The 13948-nt window shown below is 36.8% G+C and overlaps 1 protein-coding gene across 1 annotated transcript; it reads left to right on the top strand.

Moving 5' to 3' along the window:
* The first annotated feature begins 12498 nt into the window (after positions 1-12498).
* On the top strand, positions 12499-13547 carry LOC108261059 (C-C motif chemokine 20). Its single transcript, XM_017461884.3, has 4 exons — positions 12499-12595; positions 12849-12948; positions 13062-13139; positions 13242-13547. The coding sequence occupies exons 1-4, from the start codon at positions 12514-12516 to the stop codon at positions 13294-13296; spliced, it is 315 nt and encodes a 104-aa protein (XP_017317373.1). The 5' UTR covers positions 12499-12513; the 3' UTR covers positions 13297-13547.
* Positions 13548-13948: the final 401 nt, after the last annotated feature.

Raw genomic sequence — 13948 nt, 5'->3', positions numbered from 1 at the left:
ATCAAACTGAGCTGGCCCAAGTACAATGCTGTGCATACCAGAGGTTAATCACACCATTCTTATTAATTTATGTTTAACACTAACTTGGAACAAATGCACTGTATATACAGTCATGGGGGGGGGGGGGGGGGGGGGAGTACACCCTCCTTATATCAATGTTTTTATTTATCACCAACTTCTATAAACAAACAAACAACAAAAAACACAATATATTTCAATATGTAGTCATAAAATTCACCATTCTGCAGTGAGGATGAAATGGAGACAGTTGCCAATCTTCCCAGGAGTGAGAGTCCCAGCAAATTCAACAAGTATAGTTTTCATAGAAGGGTGGCTAGGAAAAAAGCCCCTTTTCTTCAAAAAGTATAGTACAGTATATGGCAGCATTACTTAGCTTTTCAAAATTGCATCTGAATTGTATCTGTCACTATGCAGAGCATCATGTTTGATGAAATATCTCTCTCTCTCTCTCTCTCTCTCTCTCTCTCTCTCTCTCTCACACACACACACACACACATACATACACACATATACTGGAATGGCAAAGCCAATTAATTTGTTTTAGAATTTCAGCTTAATAAAACCATCATTTTATTTCATCATTTTATTTCCTGGCATGTATCTACAGACATGTTAAACAACATAGAACATAGCACATTTTGTATCAGACCATATAATTTGCAGGTGAGCAAAAATATTGGAACTGCCAGGTGTTTCTTGTTGCTCAGATGTGTCCTGTTAGTCTTGTATAAACTATAAATAGCTATTTACATCTACGCTTGGTTTTAGCCTTCAGTTTCACCTGTGAAGACTGCATTTGTTGTTAAAAAGAATAAACTAACATGAAGATCAGAGAGCTGTCTATGGGAGAAAAGCAAGCCATTTTGAAGCTGAGAAATGAGGGAAAATCAATCACAGGCATTGCACAAACATTGGGCATAGCCAATATAACAATTCTGAATGTCCTGAAAAAGAAAGAAACCACTGGTGTACTGAGCAACAGACACAGAATGGGTCAGACAAGGAACAGCCACAGATTATGAAAGAAACATTGTGAGAGCTGTGAAGAAAAACCCAAAAACAACAGTTAGTGACATCAACAACCAGCCACAGGGCAGTTAGCTATCACAGTCCACCATTCGAATGAATGAATGAATGCCTTTTATTGTCACTATACATATGTACAATGAAATTAAGAGCCACTCCTTTTTGTTCCGTGCAAACATGTACATTCAATAAACAAGAAGAATAAACAGATAAATACACAGATAAATAAACAAGATAAATAAACAAGATATACAAGATATGCAAGATAGATATTGGGGTGGATGGGGGAGGTACTATGAAATGCACAGTTTTGAGACACTATATACATATGCTGTGGACTCAGTACATGTATTTGTTTATAATGGTAATAGCTTTCGGGAAGAAACTATTCTTAAATCTACTAGTCCTTGTTTTGATGCACCTGTAACATCTCCCTGAGGGCAACAGATTGAACAGATCAGAGCCAGGGTGAGAACTGTCCTTAATGATGGTTTTTCCTCTGCTGAGGCAACTGGAAGTGTAAATATCCATCAGGGAGGGGAGAGGGCAGCCAATGATCTTCTGTGCTGCTCTTACTACTCTCTGAAGCCTCTCCCTGTCTGCTGCGGTGCAGCTACCGTACCACACTGTGATACAGTATGTCAGCAGGCTCTCGACGGACGAGCGGTAGAAGATCAGCAGCAGATTGGAGTCCAGATTGTACTTCCTGAGAACCCTCAGGAAGTGTAGCCGCATTTGAGCTTTCTTGATAACCGCTGAGATGTTGTCCGTCCAGGAGATGTTTGCAGAGATAAGGACACCAAGAAACCGGACGGTGTGGACCTTCTCCACACACTCACCATTAATGAAGAGGGGGGCCAGCCCAGTGTTGTGTTTTCTGAAGTCTACAATAAGTTCCTTGGTCAAAGAAGACTTTGTGAGCAGAAATATAGAGGCCATACCACAAGATGCAAACCACTCGTCAGCAGTAAGAATCAGAAAGCCAGATTGGAATTTGCAAAGAACTACAGATATGAGCCACAAAAGTCCTGGAACCAAGATTAACCTCTACCAAAGTGATGGAAATGCCAAAGTGTGGAGAAAGAAAGGATCTGCTCATGATCCAAAACATACAAGCTCATCAGTGGAGGTGGAGCATGGTGGAGGTGGTGTCACAGCTTGGGCGCTGCATGGCTGCTTCTAGAACATTCTCACTAATCTTTATTGATGATGTGACTCATGATGGTAGCAGCAGAATGAATTCAGAAGTTTACATGAACACTTTGTCTGCCAATTCACAGAGATCCAAATTAATCAGCAAGAGCTTTATCATGCAGCAAGACAATGATTCAAAACACACTGCCAACTCAACAAAGGATTTCATTGAGGGGGAAAAAAGTGGAAGGTTTTTAGACCTTAACCCAATTGAGCAGCATTTCACCTCCTGAAGAGGAGACTGAAGAGAGAAACCCCCTGAAACAAAGAACAACTGAAAGAGGTTATGGTAAAAGCCTGGAAAAGTAACACAAATGGGAAAAAAAAAAAAAACAATTTGGTGATCTCAATAAATCGCAAGCTTGACACAGTTATTGCAAGCAAGGAATATGCAACCAACACTTATCTGTTCCTATACTTTTGCTTGCCTAAAAATTGGGTGGTCTGATGAATAAAATAAAACTTTAACACATCTAGATGTAAATACTTCTAGACCAATCAGTTTAATGATGAACTTACTAATGTAATTCACAGCATTTTTAACCCATGATGAATCAGGATTGGAACAAATCTTTCACTACGGTAAATCTGCAAAAGGGGGAAAGAGACAATTAACATTACTAAAATAACTGTTTTGTTAAATAATTCACAAAAAATACTTCTCCATACAATCTCAACATGTCTGTTTTATTTTCTCTTCCCATTTCAACACGTGGTAGTGTTCTTCGTTACTCCTTGCATAGTATTCGTCACATAACACTTAACACGGTGCCATCTAGTGGCTTTCTTCAGTAACAGGCACAATCAATGGATATTAACATAACATTTATATCACTTTAATGTGTTGTGTTAATAAGTTACCACAAATTAACAACTTGCACGATAGAAGAGGCTTAATAGTCATAACATATCTAAAGTAAGATTCAAACACCTTTCATACACATAATTACATGATTAAGTAAAATTCATTCAAATAAATTAATACATCATAATTCATTAGCAAAATCCCTGGAACATAACAACCAATATACAAACACTCATTTTTATGTCCTGCCTATGTCATGCTATCATTTTTTAGATTTGTTAAAATAAAAAAATGTTGTTTATTTATATATGAATTATTTAAATGCATAAATATACCATTATGCTAAAACTGGAGTAACTGACTCAAAAGTTGTTACTAAATTAACTTTCTAGAGCCAAACATTAATAAGTAAAAATCAGTTTAGTAATATTAGTGTCACTACAATATTTAAGACTCTCTGCTCTCCAGAAGACATGCTACAGTATTTAAAGTGCTTGGGATATGTACAGACCAATATAATGCTGTTGTATTTAGATAAGTGTTAAATATTTACTTACATTACAGCATGCAGTCTTTCAGCCAATTGAGAGGCAAAGGGTTTAGTGAGAAATTCATACAGCATCTCACTGGACCTGCACACAAGTTGATACACTTTAGATTCAGTGCACAAAATTCCACAAAATTCATGTGTGTATGTACTGCAGGAAGGAACATTCAAAAAACCAAGAGCAAGATAGAAGGAAAATATAGCAATGTAATAAAATGTAATGTTACATAATGTAATGTACTTTTATTGTTTTAGGCATTACTTAGATTTAGAATTAGCACTTCTACTTAATCAAGAGGCTACCTGAGCCTAATATTACAGCTTTGTCAATTATGTACCACCCAGTATGGCATACATACATTAGGAGATTCACATTTATTTAATGAAACATACAGTGACATACTGTGTATAGTTTAGTACAGTAGTGAGTGTATCAAATTTCTAAAATCTAAAATTGTATTCTACTTACTGGTTTCTCCAAGGGACACACACAATAGCACTAATGCAATGAGTAAGAGAAGCAGAGTTTTGGTCATTGTCTAAACTAATGAGTCACTTAATGATGTCTAAACCAGTGGAATAAGATTTTGAAGCAATGATAATATCGTTTATTCCTGGTGATAATAAAACCCTGTCCCACTCAGTCACACTGGATCTGATACATGGCATTTGGTGAAGCTGCTTTTATATACGTTAACCTTGGAAACTCTAGGGGGAAGTTTAGATAGAGGATGAAAGTGGGGAATTCCTGAGCTGCATGGGAAGCTGTTATTTATGTCAAATACCAAATACAACTGTCTGTCAGGCCATTACAAGCTGTTTTGTTCAAATAGATTTTTCGGTAAATCCAAGGAATTGGAAAATTTCTGATCCTTGATATTTAGATTATGTATTTTACATTATATACATAAACTGTATATTAGTTATTGAAACTTCAACCTTTACAGTCTAAATCATACATAAGACGAGACATAGAAAGAATTTATAATTAAAATTAGTAGTAGTGAACTTTAATAAACTCGCTTCCCAACTGGTCACTCTGGCTCTAATACCTGGCATTTGGAGATGCTGATTTTTTATTTTATTTTATACATTAACCTGGTTGGGGACGGTCAAGCATCTGCTAACATAAAACGTTCTGTTCCTAAAAGGCCATTAAGCGGCATTGTTCAAATTCATTTTTCTATACTAGTAAATGAAGAACTGGAAGATGTCTGATCCTTTTAATTTTATATGTTTATATATCTATATCTGCAATCAATTTTTAAAAAAACCCTGTTAAAATGTGAGGTTTCTGTGATGTAAATAAAAGAAGAAAAAAAAAGAATCTAAGATAAATCATAGCAGATCTTTTCCCACCTTTAATGTGAAATTACAAAGTATACAAATAAAGTGAAAAACAATCAGAAACTTTTGTAGCCGGAAAATAAGAAAACTTACAATAACTTAGTTGCATTAGTTTGCACATCCCTAAACTAATACTTTGTTTAAGCACCTTTTGATTTTATTAGATCACTCAGCAGAGGTGGGTAGCAACGCATTATGTTTACTCTGTTACAGGTATTTAAGTAATTTTTTCAAATAAATTGTACTTATAGGAATAGTTTTAATGCACAATACTTTTCACATTTATTCCAGTATATTTATGATTTAAAAATGTACTTATATTATAGGGATGCACCGAAATGAAAATTCTTGGCCGAAGCCGAAACCGAATATAATGAAAAACTTGGTCAAAGGCTGAATACCGAACACGTTTTTTCGCGTTTTTTTCCATTTATTTTACTATTTTTTTCACCATTGCATAAATTAAATAGTCAAAATGTGCTTTTTACTATTTTGTCGTGCTTTTCAAAGAAAAAAAATTAATTACAAAAACTACAATTTCAAAATATTTATTTAACAATGAACATTTTTTTTTCATTCCATCAGGCAAAGGCTACCAACAAGGCACAATATAACTTTAAATAAATAAATTAGTAAAATAAAAATATTTTTATGTGGTCATCTTTGAGCCCCCCTTGAATAGTCTATGTTAGGCCTATAACTGACTGCTGAAAGAATGTAACACTCTGTAGCCTACAACAAAAAAGTGCATTAAAAAGTGCATTGACAAGAGTGCAAAAAATGTACATGGTTATATTCGGTTATATATAAATATGGTTATATCCGGTTATATATGGCTGATTATATTTCGGATATATACCGCTCGCGGCACTGTACACCTCGCGGAGTAATATAGTAAATATAGTGTAGTTAGATACGTTGTTAATGTTATGTTCCCTTAAATAAATACGTCTTTACCTGCTTCCATACTCTACTCCCTTACGTCTCGCGACGTGACAGAATACTCCGAAACAGAAAAAAAACAAACGCACGTGTCCACAGTAAACAATGTCACGGTTGCCAACATCCGAAGAGCATGCATTCTTGCACGCGTGCGCCCCCTCATCGCTCTGAGTGCACTGCCGGAAATTCGCGCATCTCACTCTGGTTGCTAGGCTATTTGGCGCGTCATCAAACACGTTACTGTTCGGTCAAATTTATTCAGCCATTTCACTTATTATTCGAACACCGAAAGTGCTTTTTTTGCTATTTTCGGCCGAATAATTTCGGGTGCCGAACATTCGTTGCATCCCTACTCCGTTACATTTGACTACATACTTCTCGCTACTTTTCTTAAATTTTTTTTATTCACACATGCACAGCTTCAATGATGTCAACTGCTTTGATACACATTATATGACTATGTTTGGTATGGAAAACCACATGGCTCATTATTCACGTGCATCATTACGCCATTTTAAGTTTAAAAACAACGTTTTCTAATCACCACCAGGTGTCAAGATAACGTAGCTAGGCATAAACGCCACGTTAAGTTAGCATCACACGCCGACTGGCAATAATTAATGCTACATGGCGCCTGCTGCCAGGCATTAAGTTAGCGTCATATCAATTTATGTAGTGTGATGCTACATCCCCATTGATAGGTGTCAGTATGAAATCCAAGATTGCTGTCTTCACCCAGAGAAACAAAAATAAAAAAAACAGTACCTTAAAAAAAATTCTAGATTTGGTGCCTTTTCCCAGACAGAAACACACACGTAGACAGGACAAGAAAAAAAAATGTTTATGCAGAACAAAAATTTCAAAGACTTCTGAATGAGGTTAGAGATCGTATCAATGCATAACTTGACCATTTGCTGGTATCAGAGGAAGGAGATGATAGTCTAGTAGACAGGTAGTGTAGAACACATCACGTGTCCACCCTATTGATAAAGAATACTAAGAACAGGCAAGCCGATGTGCCGATAAATGCAACAATTTTTTTTACAAGTTGCATTTATATTATGGGCTCATTGGCTTAGTACACTAAGACACAATAAGTGCCTTAGAATGTCCACAAAAAAAAACACATGCCTTAAAATATTAACTGAAGTAATTGTCTGTCTTTTTTATGGTGTTTTTTTTATTCCTGTAGAGACATATAGAGCACTTTCAGCGTGTTATATGTCGCATGTGTCTCTCCAACTCACTCTGCATTCTAGTAGGAAGAGCAATGTAAATGCGTCCGACCCCGTTGGAAGCTAACGTGCTTCTGATGGTCTAACTACCACGACAAAGACCCCTTACAAAAAAATGACAGGTCACCGAACATGTGCAGAATACTTTGTTTTTTGCATGGGTATTCCCATGATCACTGATGTACAGTATCTCACAAAAGTCCCTCACATTTTTGTACATATTTGATTATATCTTTTCATGTGACAACACTGAAGAAATTACACTTTGCTACAATGTAAAGTAGTGAGTGTACAGCTTGTGTAACAGTGTAAATTTGCTGTCCCCTCAAAATAACTCAACACACAGCCATTATTGTCTACACCGCTGGCAACAAAAGTGAGTACACCCCTAAGTGAAAATGTCCAAATTGGGCCCAATTAGCCATTTTCCCTCCACGGTTTCATGTGACTTAGTGTTACAAGGTCTCAGGTGTGAATGGGGAGCAGGTGTGTTAAATTTGGTGTCATCACTCTCACACTCCCTCATACTGGTCACTGGAAGTTCAACATGGCACCTCATGGCAAAGAACTCTCTGAGGATCTGAAAAAAGAATTGTTGCTCTACATAAAGATGGCCTAAGCTATAAGAAGATTGCCAAGACCCTGACACTGAGCTGCAGCACGGTGGCCAAGACCATACAGCGGTTTAACAGGACAGGTTCCACTCAGAACAGGCCTTGCCATGGTCGACCAAAGAAGTTGAGTGCACATGCTCAGCATCATATCCAGAGGTAGTCTTTGGGAAATAGACGTATGAGTGCTGCCAGCATTGCTGCAGAGGTTGAAGGGGTGGGGGATCAGCATGTCAGTGCTCAGACCATACGCCACACACTGCATCAAATTGGTCTGCACGGCTGTCTTCCCAGAATGAAGCCTCTTCTAAAGATGATGCACAAGAAAGCCCGCAAACAGTTTGCTGAAGACAAGCAGACTAGGACATGGATTACTGGAACCATGTCCTGTGGTCTGATGAGACCAAGATAAACTTATTTGGTTCAGATGGTGTCAAGCGTGTGTGGCGGCAACCAGGTGAGGACTACAAAGACAAGTGTGTCTTGCCTACAGTAAAGCATGGTGGTTGGAGTGTCATGGTCTGGGGCTGCATGAGTGCTGCTGGCACTGGGGAGCTACAGTTCACTGAGGAAACCATGAATGCCAACATGTACCGTGACATACTGAAGCAGAGCATTATCCCCTCCATTCGGAGACTGGGCCGCAGGGCAGTATTACAGCATGATAACACACCTCCAAGATGAACACTGCCTTGCTAAAGAAGCGGAGGGTGTAGGTGATGGACTGGCCAAGCATGTCTCCAGACCTAAACCCTATTGAGCATCTGTGGGGCATCCTCAAACGGAAGGTGGAGGAGAACAAGGTCTGAAACATCCACCAGCTCTGTTATGTCGTCATGGAGGAGTGGAAGAGGTCTCCAGTGGCAACCTGTGAAGCTCTGGTGAACTCCATGCTCAAGAGGGTTAAGGCAGTGCTGGAAAATAATGGTGGCCACACAAAATATTGACACTTTGGGCCCAATTTGGACATTTTCACTTAGGGGTGTACTCACTTTTGTTGCCAGCAGTTTAGACATTAATGACTGTGTGTTGAGTTATTTTGAGGGGACAGCAAATTTACATTGTTATACAAGCTGTACACTCACTGCTTTACATTGTAGCAAAGTGTCATTTCTTCAGTGTTGTCACATTAAAATATATAATCAAATATTTACAAAAATCTGAGGGGAGTACATACTTTTGTGAGATACCGTATGTATGCTGTACGATGTGTGTAGGACAAAATATACCGGTACCAGTAAAGTCATAACTTTTTTTTAAATGTTTAAAAGAAATCCTGTAAATCTTGAATCAACTCGTTCTTCAAACTGTCAACTTTGCTCTTTCTGTGTAAATAAAGGTGAGTATGAAAGTGTGAATAATTATGAGTTTGTTTGTTTTTTTCATAATGGAGCAACAACAGTGGAAACAACACTGAGGTTAAAAAAGAACTAAGTTTTCACTGCAAATTTTTTGTCTTGTATGATAGGACACATGATAGAATTGATGTAAAGTCAGTAAGACTTTGCGCTTATTGAAGTGAAACAATTAAGCATTTTATAACTGAATAGTATTTTTCAAACATGAAACCTTTGCAATCACGGACAGCCATCTGAAGTTATAGCGTTGTGAATGGAAATGATATTTGGCATGAAACCCTTGTGATCACAGACAGACAAGTATCTGCAGCAAATGGCTTTTTTTTTCCCAAACTGCGCATGACTGTTAACCTATATAGATTCTCAAAATAGGCCATGCCTGCCTGATGATGCAATATCTGTTACGCTTATAGACATACAAATACACAGACAGTAAAACAGAAAAAGCCATTTCCACAATGAAAAAAATGCACATTTCATGTACATTAAATTATATTACATTAGAGATTGTAGCCACCATTATTAACTAAGAAAAATAAGCCAAATCTATGCTTATGCTAATTCATAAATCGGTTGAAAACTACATAGCCAGTCTATTTCCAGTTTTTTAAACAAAGGTGAAATGGCTAAAAGAAAAAAGATGGCAAGTATCGTTCTTTCCAGCCCGAACAGACAGACGAACAGAAAGACAAATTTGCATATTTGGAAATAACCATTCACATTAATGGTAAATAGTGTTCAGTTTATTCTCACTTATGTACAGCAAGTTGTATTGATTTACCATTTGATGAATCTATCATAGTTGGTTAAATGAAGTCCAAGTGCCACATACAGGCCTATTAGGCTGTTAGGTCAAGAACATGCAAAATGTGAAATAGCCTTTATTGCATTACTACTTTTCATAATTATGCAAAAATAGTTAAGATAATAACTATAAGAAGAAGAAGACATATATAAAAAACATTAAAAAAAATAAATAAATAAAAATAATAATTTACTTTTCTCTTTAAAGAATTTTTTTTTTGGCTTTTATGGCTCTGCCAGCTAAAAAGGTTCCTGACCTCTGACGCAGCTCATAAACCATTGAAATAATTTGAGAAATGTAAACATTATTGTGGTTTTTATCCAGAAAAACTGTAGCTGCCCTGTTTACTTGTATTTGTTTATAGCGCAGTCTTGCCCAGATCAATATGGAGGATGTGCTGATGTATCACTGCAACAGGCCAAAGCGGCCAATGAGGTATCTATGAATTTATATGTCTGCGGTTACGCTGGCCTAAAACCCATGGAAAAAAATGTGTGCCTGCCAAAGTGAGTGTCTAGGATGCGCCACTACTATGTGCCCCACTAGGAAGCAACACTATGTGAATAAAATAAAACCTATGTGCCAATAAAATAAAACAAAACTTTTAGTGAACCTTAACATAATTAGACAAAATATTGACCCACCTACCATATAATGGAAGAAGCAAAGCTCTGAAATGATTCACAGTGAATATTCCCTGAGGAGAAATCTGTCATCACATTTCAGAGTTACGTTTCTTCGAGCAGGTGTCGAATGCTTAACATCTCCAAGAGGTATGACTATTGCATATAATGCTGGTTTATTGTAAACAGTACTGTAAACAGAGTTTTGGTATATTAAGTCAACATTGTTGTGCACTATTACAGTACAGATGCCATTGCCAGTCAGAGGTTAGTGGTCCAGAGAGAGCTAAGTGAGTGGAAATTCACAGAAACTCTCAGAAGCACATTCACACAGATGCAAGGATGGAGTTTAATTTGTGCAGGACTGACGCACAGAGGCAGGTTTCACCTTTATGTCTGGAATCAAAAACTCCATCAGCAATAATTAGTAATGGGCAACTAGGAAGATTTGCACTGTACATACAAGAAAAGATAATTTCAAAATAACTAATTATTTTTTTTCTCAGTGATTCCCCTATGGTGTGTATCCATAATTTTTTTTTTATCACCAGACCTTAACCCAATTGAGCATGCATTTCACCTGCTAGCAACAGCTAATAGAGGCTGTGGTAAAAGCCTGGAAAAGCATCACAAAAGAATAAACCAACAATTTGGTGATATCAATGAGTCACGGGCTTGATGTAGTCCTTGCAAGCAGGGGATATGCAACCAAATATTAAGTGTTATTTACTTTCATTTATTTTAAGACTGATCTCTAGCTATACTTTTGCTGGCCTAAAAATTGGGTGGTCTGATACAAATGTTCTGTGTTTTATGTTGTTCAACACATCTAAATGTAAATACCAGGAAATAAAAGCTGAAATCATAAACTTTTGTCTCATATCAATCTTTTTATCTCAAAAGAAAATGTCGTTGGTGTATAGCACAAAAAAAATTAATAGGCCTTGCTGTTCCAATAGTTTTGGAGGAGACTGTATATTGTTAGAGCTTAAAGTTAACCTCACAAAAGTGAGTACACCCCTCACATGTTTGTAAATATTTGATTATATCTTTTCATGTGACAACACTGAAGAAATGACACTTTGCTACAATGTAAAGTAGTGAGTGTACAGCTTGTATAACAGTGTAATTTTGCTGTCTCCTCAAAATAACTCAACACACAGTCATTAATGTCTAAACCACTGGCAACAAAAGTGAGTACACCCGTAAGTAAAAATGTCCAAATTGGGCCCAAAGTGTCAATATTTTTTGTGGCCACCATTATTTTCCAGCACTACCTTAACCCTCTTGGGCATGGAGTTCACCAGAGCTTCACAGGTTGCCACTGGAGTCCTCTTCAACCCCTCCATGACGACATCACGGAGCTGGTGGATGTTAGAGACCTTGTGCTCCTCCATCTTCTATTTGAGGATGCCCCACAGATGCTCAATAGGGTTTAGGTCTGGAGACGTGCTTGGCCAGTCCATCACTTTCACCCTCAGATTCTTTAGCAAGGCAGTGTTCATTTTGGAGGTGAGTTTGGGGTCGTTATCATGCTGGAATACTGCCCTGCGACCCAGGGGTGCACTCAATTTTGTGAGATACTGAGATATATATATATATATATATATATATATATATATATATATATATATATATATATATATATATATAATGTATGTATACATGTAAGCAACTAGTGATTAAATAATTAAGAGTCATCATCAGCTGCAGTTGAAATCAATTATGCTTTAAAAATATCTAAATGTTATTTCATCACTGTGGCACACACTACAATGAATGTCAGATATAATAGTACAGCATGACCTCAGTAGTTCCCCAAATTCCTTTTTATGTAAACCTCTTCCTCATTGCATTGACCGAGAAAGTCCAATTCAAGCACGTGTGTAATTGGAAAACCCACTGGTCTCGTCAGGTGAGGATTTTCCATCATGAGCGGTATAAAGCTTCTGCTCTCAGACGAAGGGACACAAACCACCTGGAAAGTAACTCAGACACAATGGCCCAGATTAGTGGTGCAGCTGTTATGTTTCTGCTGCTTCTGACAGTCAGTCTGTTCTGTCAAGACACTGCTGCTTGGGGTAAGATTTTCGCTTTCTGTTTCTTTGTTATCAGTATGCAACTAGAAAGACAAATCTCTGCACACGTGAACTGCTCTTGGCATGTGGTATCTTTTTTGTTTCTTTTACTTTATGAATGAATGCCTTAAATTTACTACATTTCAATGTGTTCTGTACTGTGTAAAGGAACTGAGGATGAGCAGAAAAAAAGTAGTTTGCTTTAAGAAACTAAAATCATACATGCTAATATACTTATTTCTTATTAATTGTTCAGCATGTTGCAGGCGATATTCTAAAGGACAGCTCCCTGTTCATTTAATCAGGGGATATTCAATCCAGACCATCCATGCAATCTGCAACATCAATGCTATTATGTGAGTTTCTGTATACATACACATGCATTTTCTTCTTTCATCTCTTTCCTCTTCTGTCATGCACTTCATTGAATAATCATATTAAAATCATTTGTTTTTATCCCCCTTGTTAGTTTCCACACATATGGAGGCAGAAAAATGTGTGCTGATCCAACTCAGCCCTGGGTGACAGACAGCATCCAGAAACTAACGTAAGCATAAGCATATTTAAGCAATATGCACATTTCTTGAAAGATTTTAGGTGAATAAAAGTAATTGTTTAGTCAACTGAAATTGTTTTCTTTCATCTCTAGGAAAAGAGCGTGGGCCCTGAAGAAGCAGAAGAAAGAGAAGCTGATATTGAATTAAGATTTATTAAGATCAGTACATTAAAGATTCAGTACATTAAATCTAATTTATTATTTTTTCATTAGTTTGTTAAACTGATTTCTGTGTTCTGAAAGCATAGTCAATGAGGAAGTGCTATTCGTATAACACCGATTTTTCCCATCGTTAAAAAAACATGAAATAGCCTCCTAACATACACCTATATATGCCTACACATCATTATAGATAATAATTAAATTGTTGTGAATGCACCATCAATCGCTTAACATGATCTGTCTGACCTTTACAGGCCACTAAAATGGCTTCCTCTTTTGTCACAGAAAAGAGAACATGTGCATTTTGAAATTTTTAAATACTTTATAGATCAGAATAATAACAGGGCAGTGGTAGCTCAGTGGTTAAGACATTGGACAACTGATTGGAAAAAAGGTTCAAATCCCAGCACTGCCAAGCTGCTACTTGAGCAAGGCCCTTAACTCTCAACTGCTCAGTTGTATAAGTGAGAGTTGCTCTGGTTAAGGGTGTCTGCCAAATGTCATTTTTTATATATATATATATATATATATATATATATATATATATATATATATATATATATATATATATATATATATATATATATATATAAGAAAAGGCAGCTATTTATTAATGTAATTTATATAAACATACTTAT

Source organism: Ictalurus punctatus, chromosome 20, assembly GCF_001660625.3.
Source record: "Ictalurus punctatus breed USDA103 chromosome 20, Coco_2.0, whole genome shotgun sequence".
Classification (NCBI taxonomy): Eukaryota; Metazoa; Chordata; class Actinopteri; order Siluriformes; family Ictaluridae; genus Ictalurus; species Ictalurus punctatus.
The sequence above is the reverse complement of the archived record's forward strand: the minus strand, read 5'-3'. Positions and strand labels throughout refer to the sequence as shown.

Bases quoted from the DNA above. Each gene is read 5' to 3' on its own strand.
- LOC108261059 (XM_017461884.3), top strand. From the start codon at position 12,514: ATGGCCCAGATTAGTGGTGCAGCTGTTATGTTTCTGCTGCTTCTGACA. The intron at 12,596-12,848 runs GTAAGATTTTCG...TTAATTGTTCAG, and splicing joins TCAAGACACTGCTGCTTGGG to CATGTTGCAGGCGATATTCT. The intron at 12,949-13,061 runs GTGAGTTTCTGT...CCCCCTTGTTAG, and splicing joins TGCAACATCAATGCTATTAT to TTTCCACACATATGGAGGCA.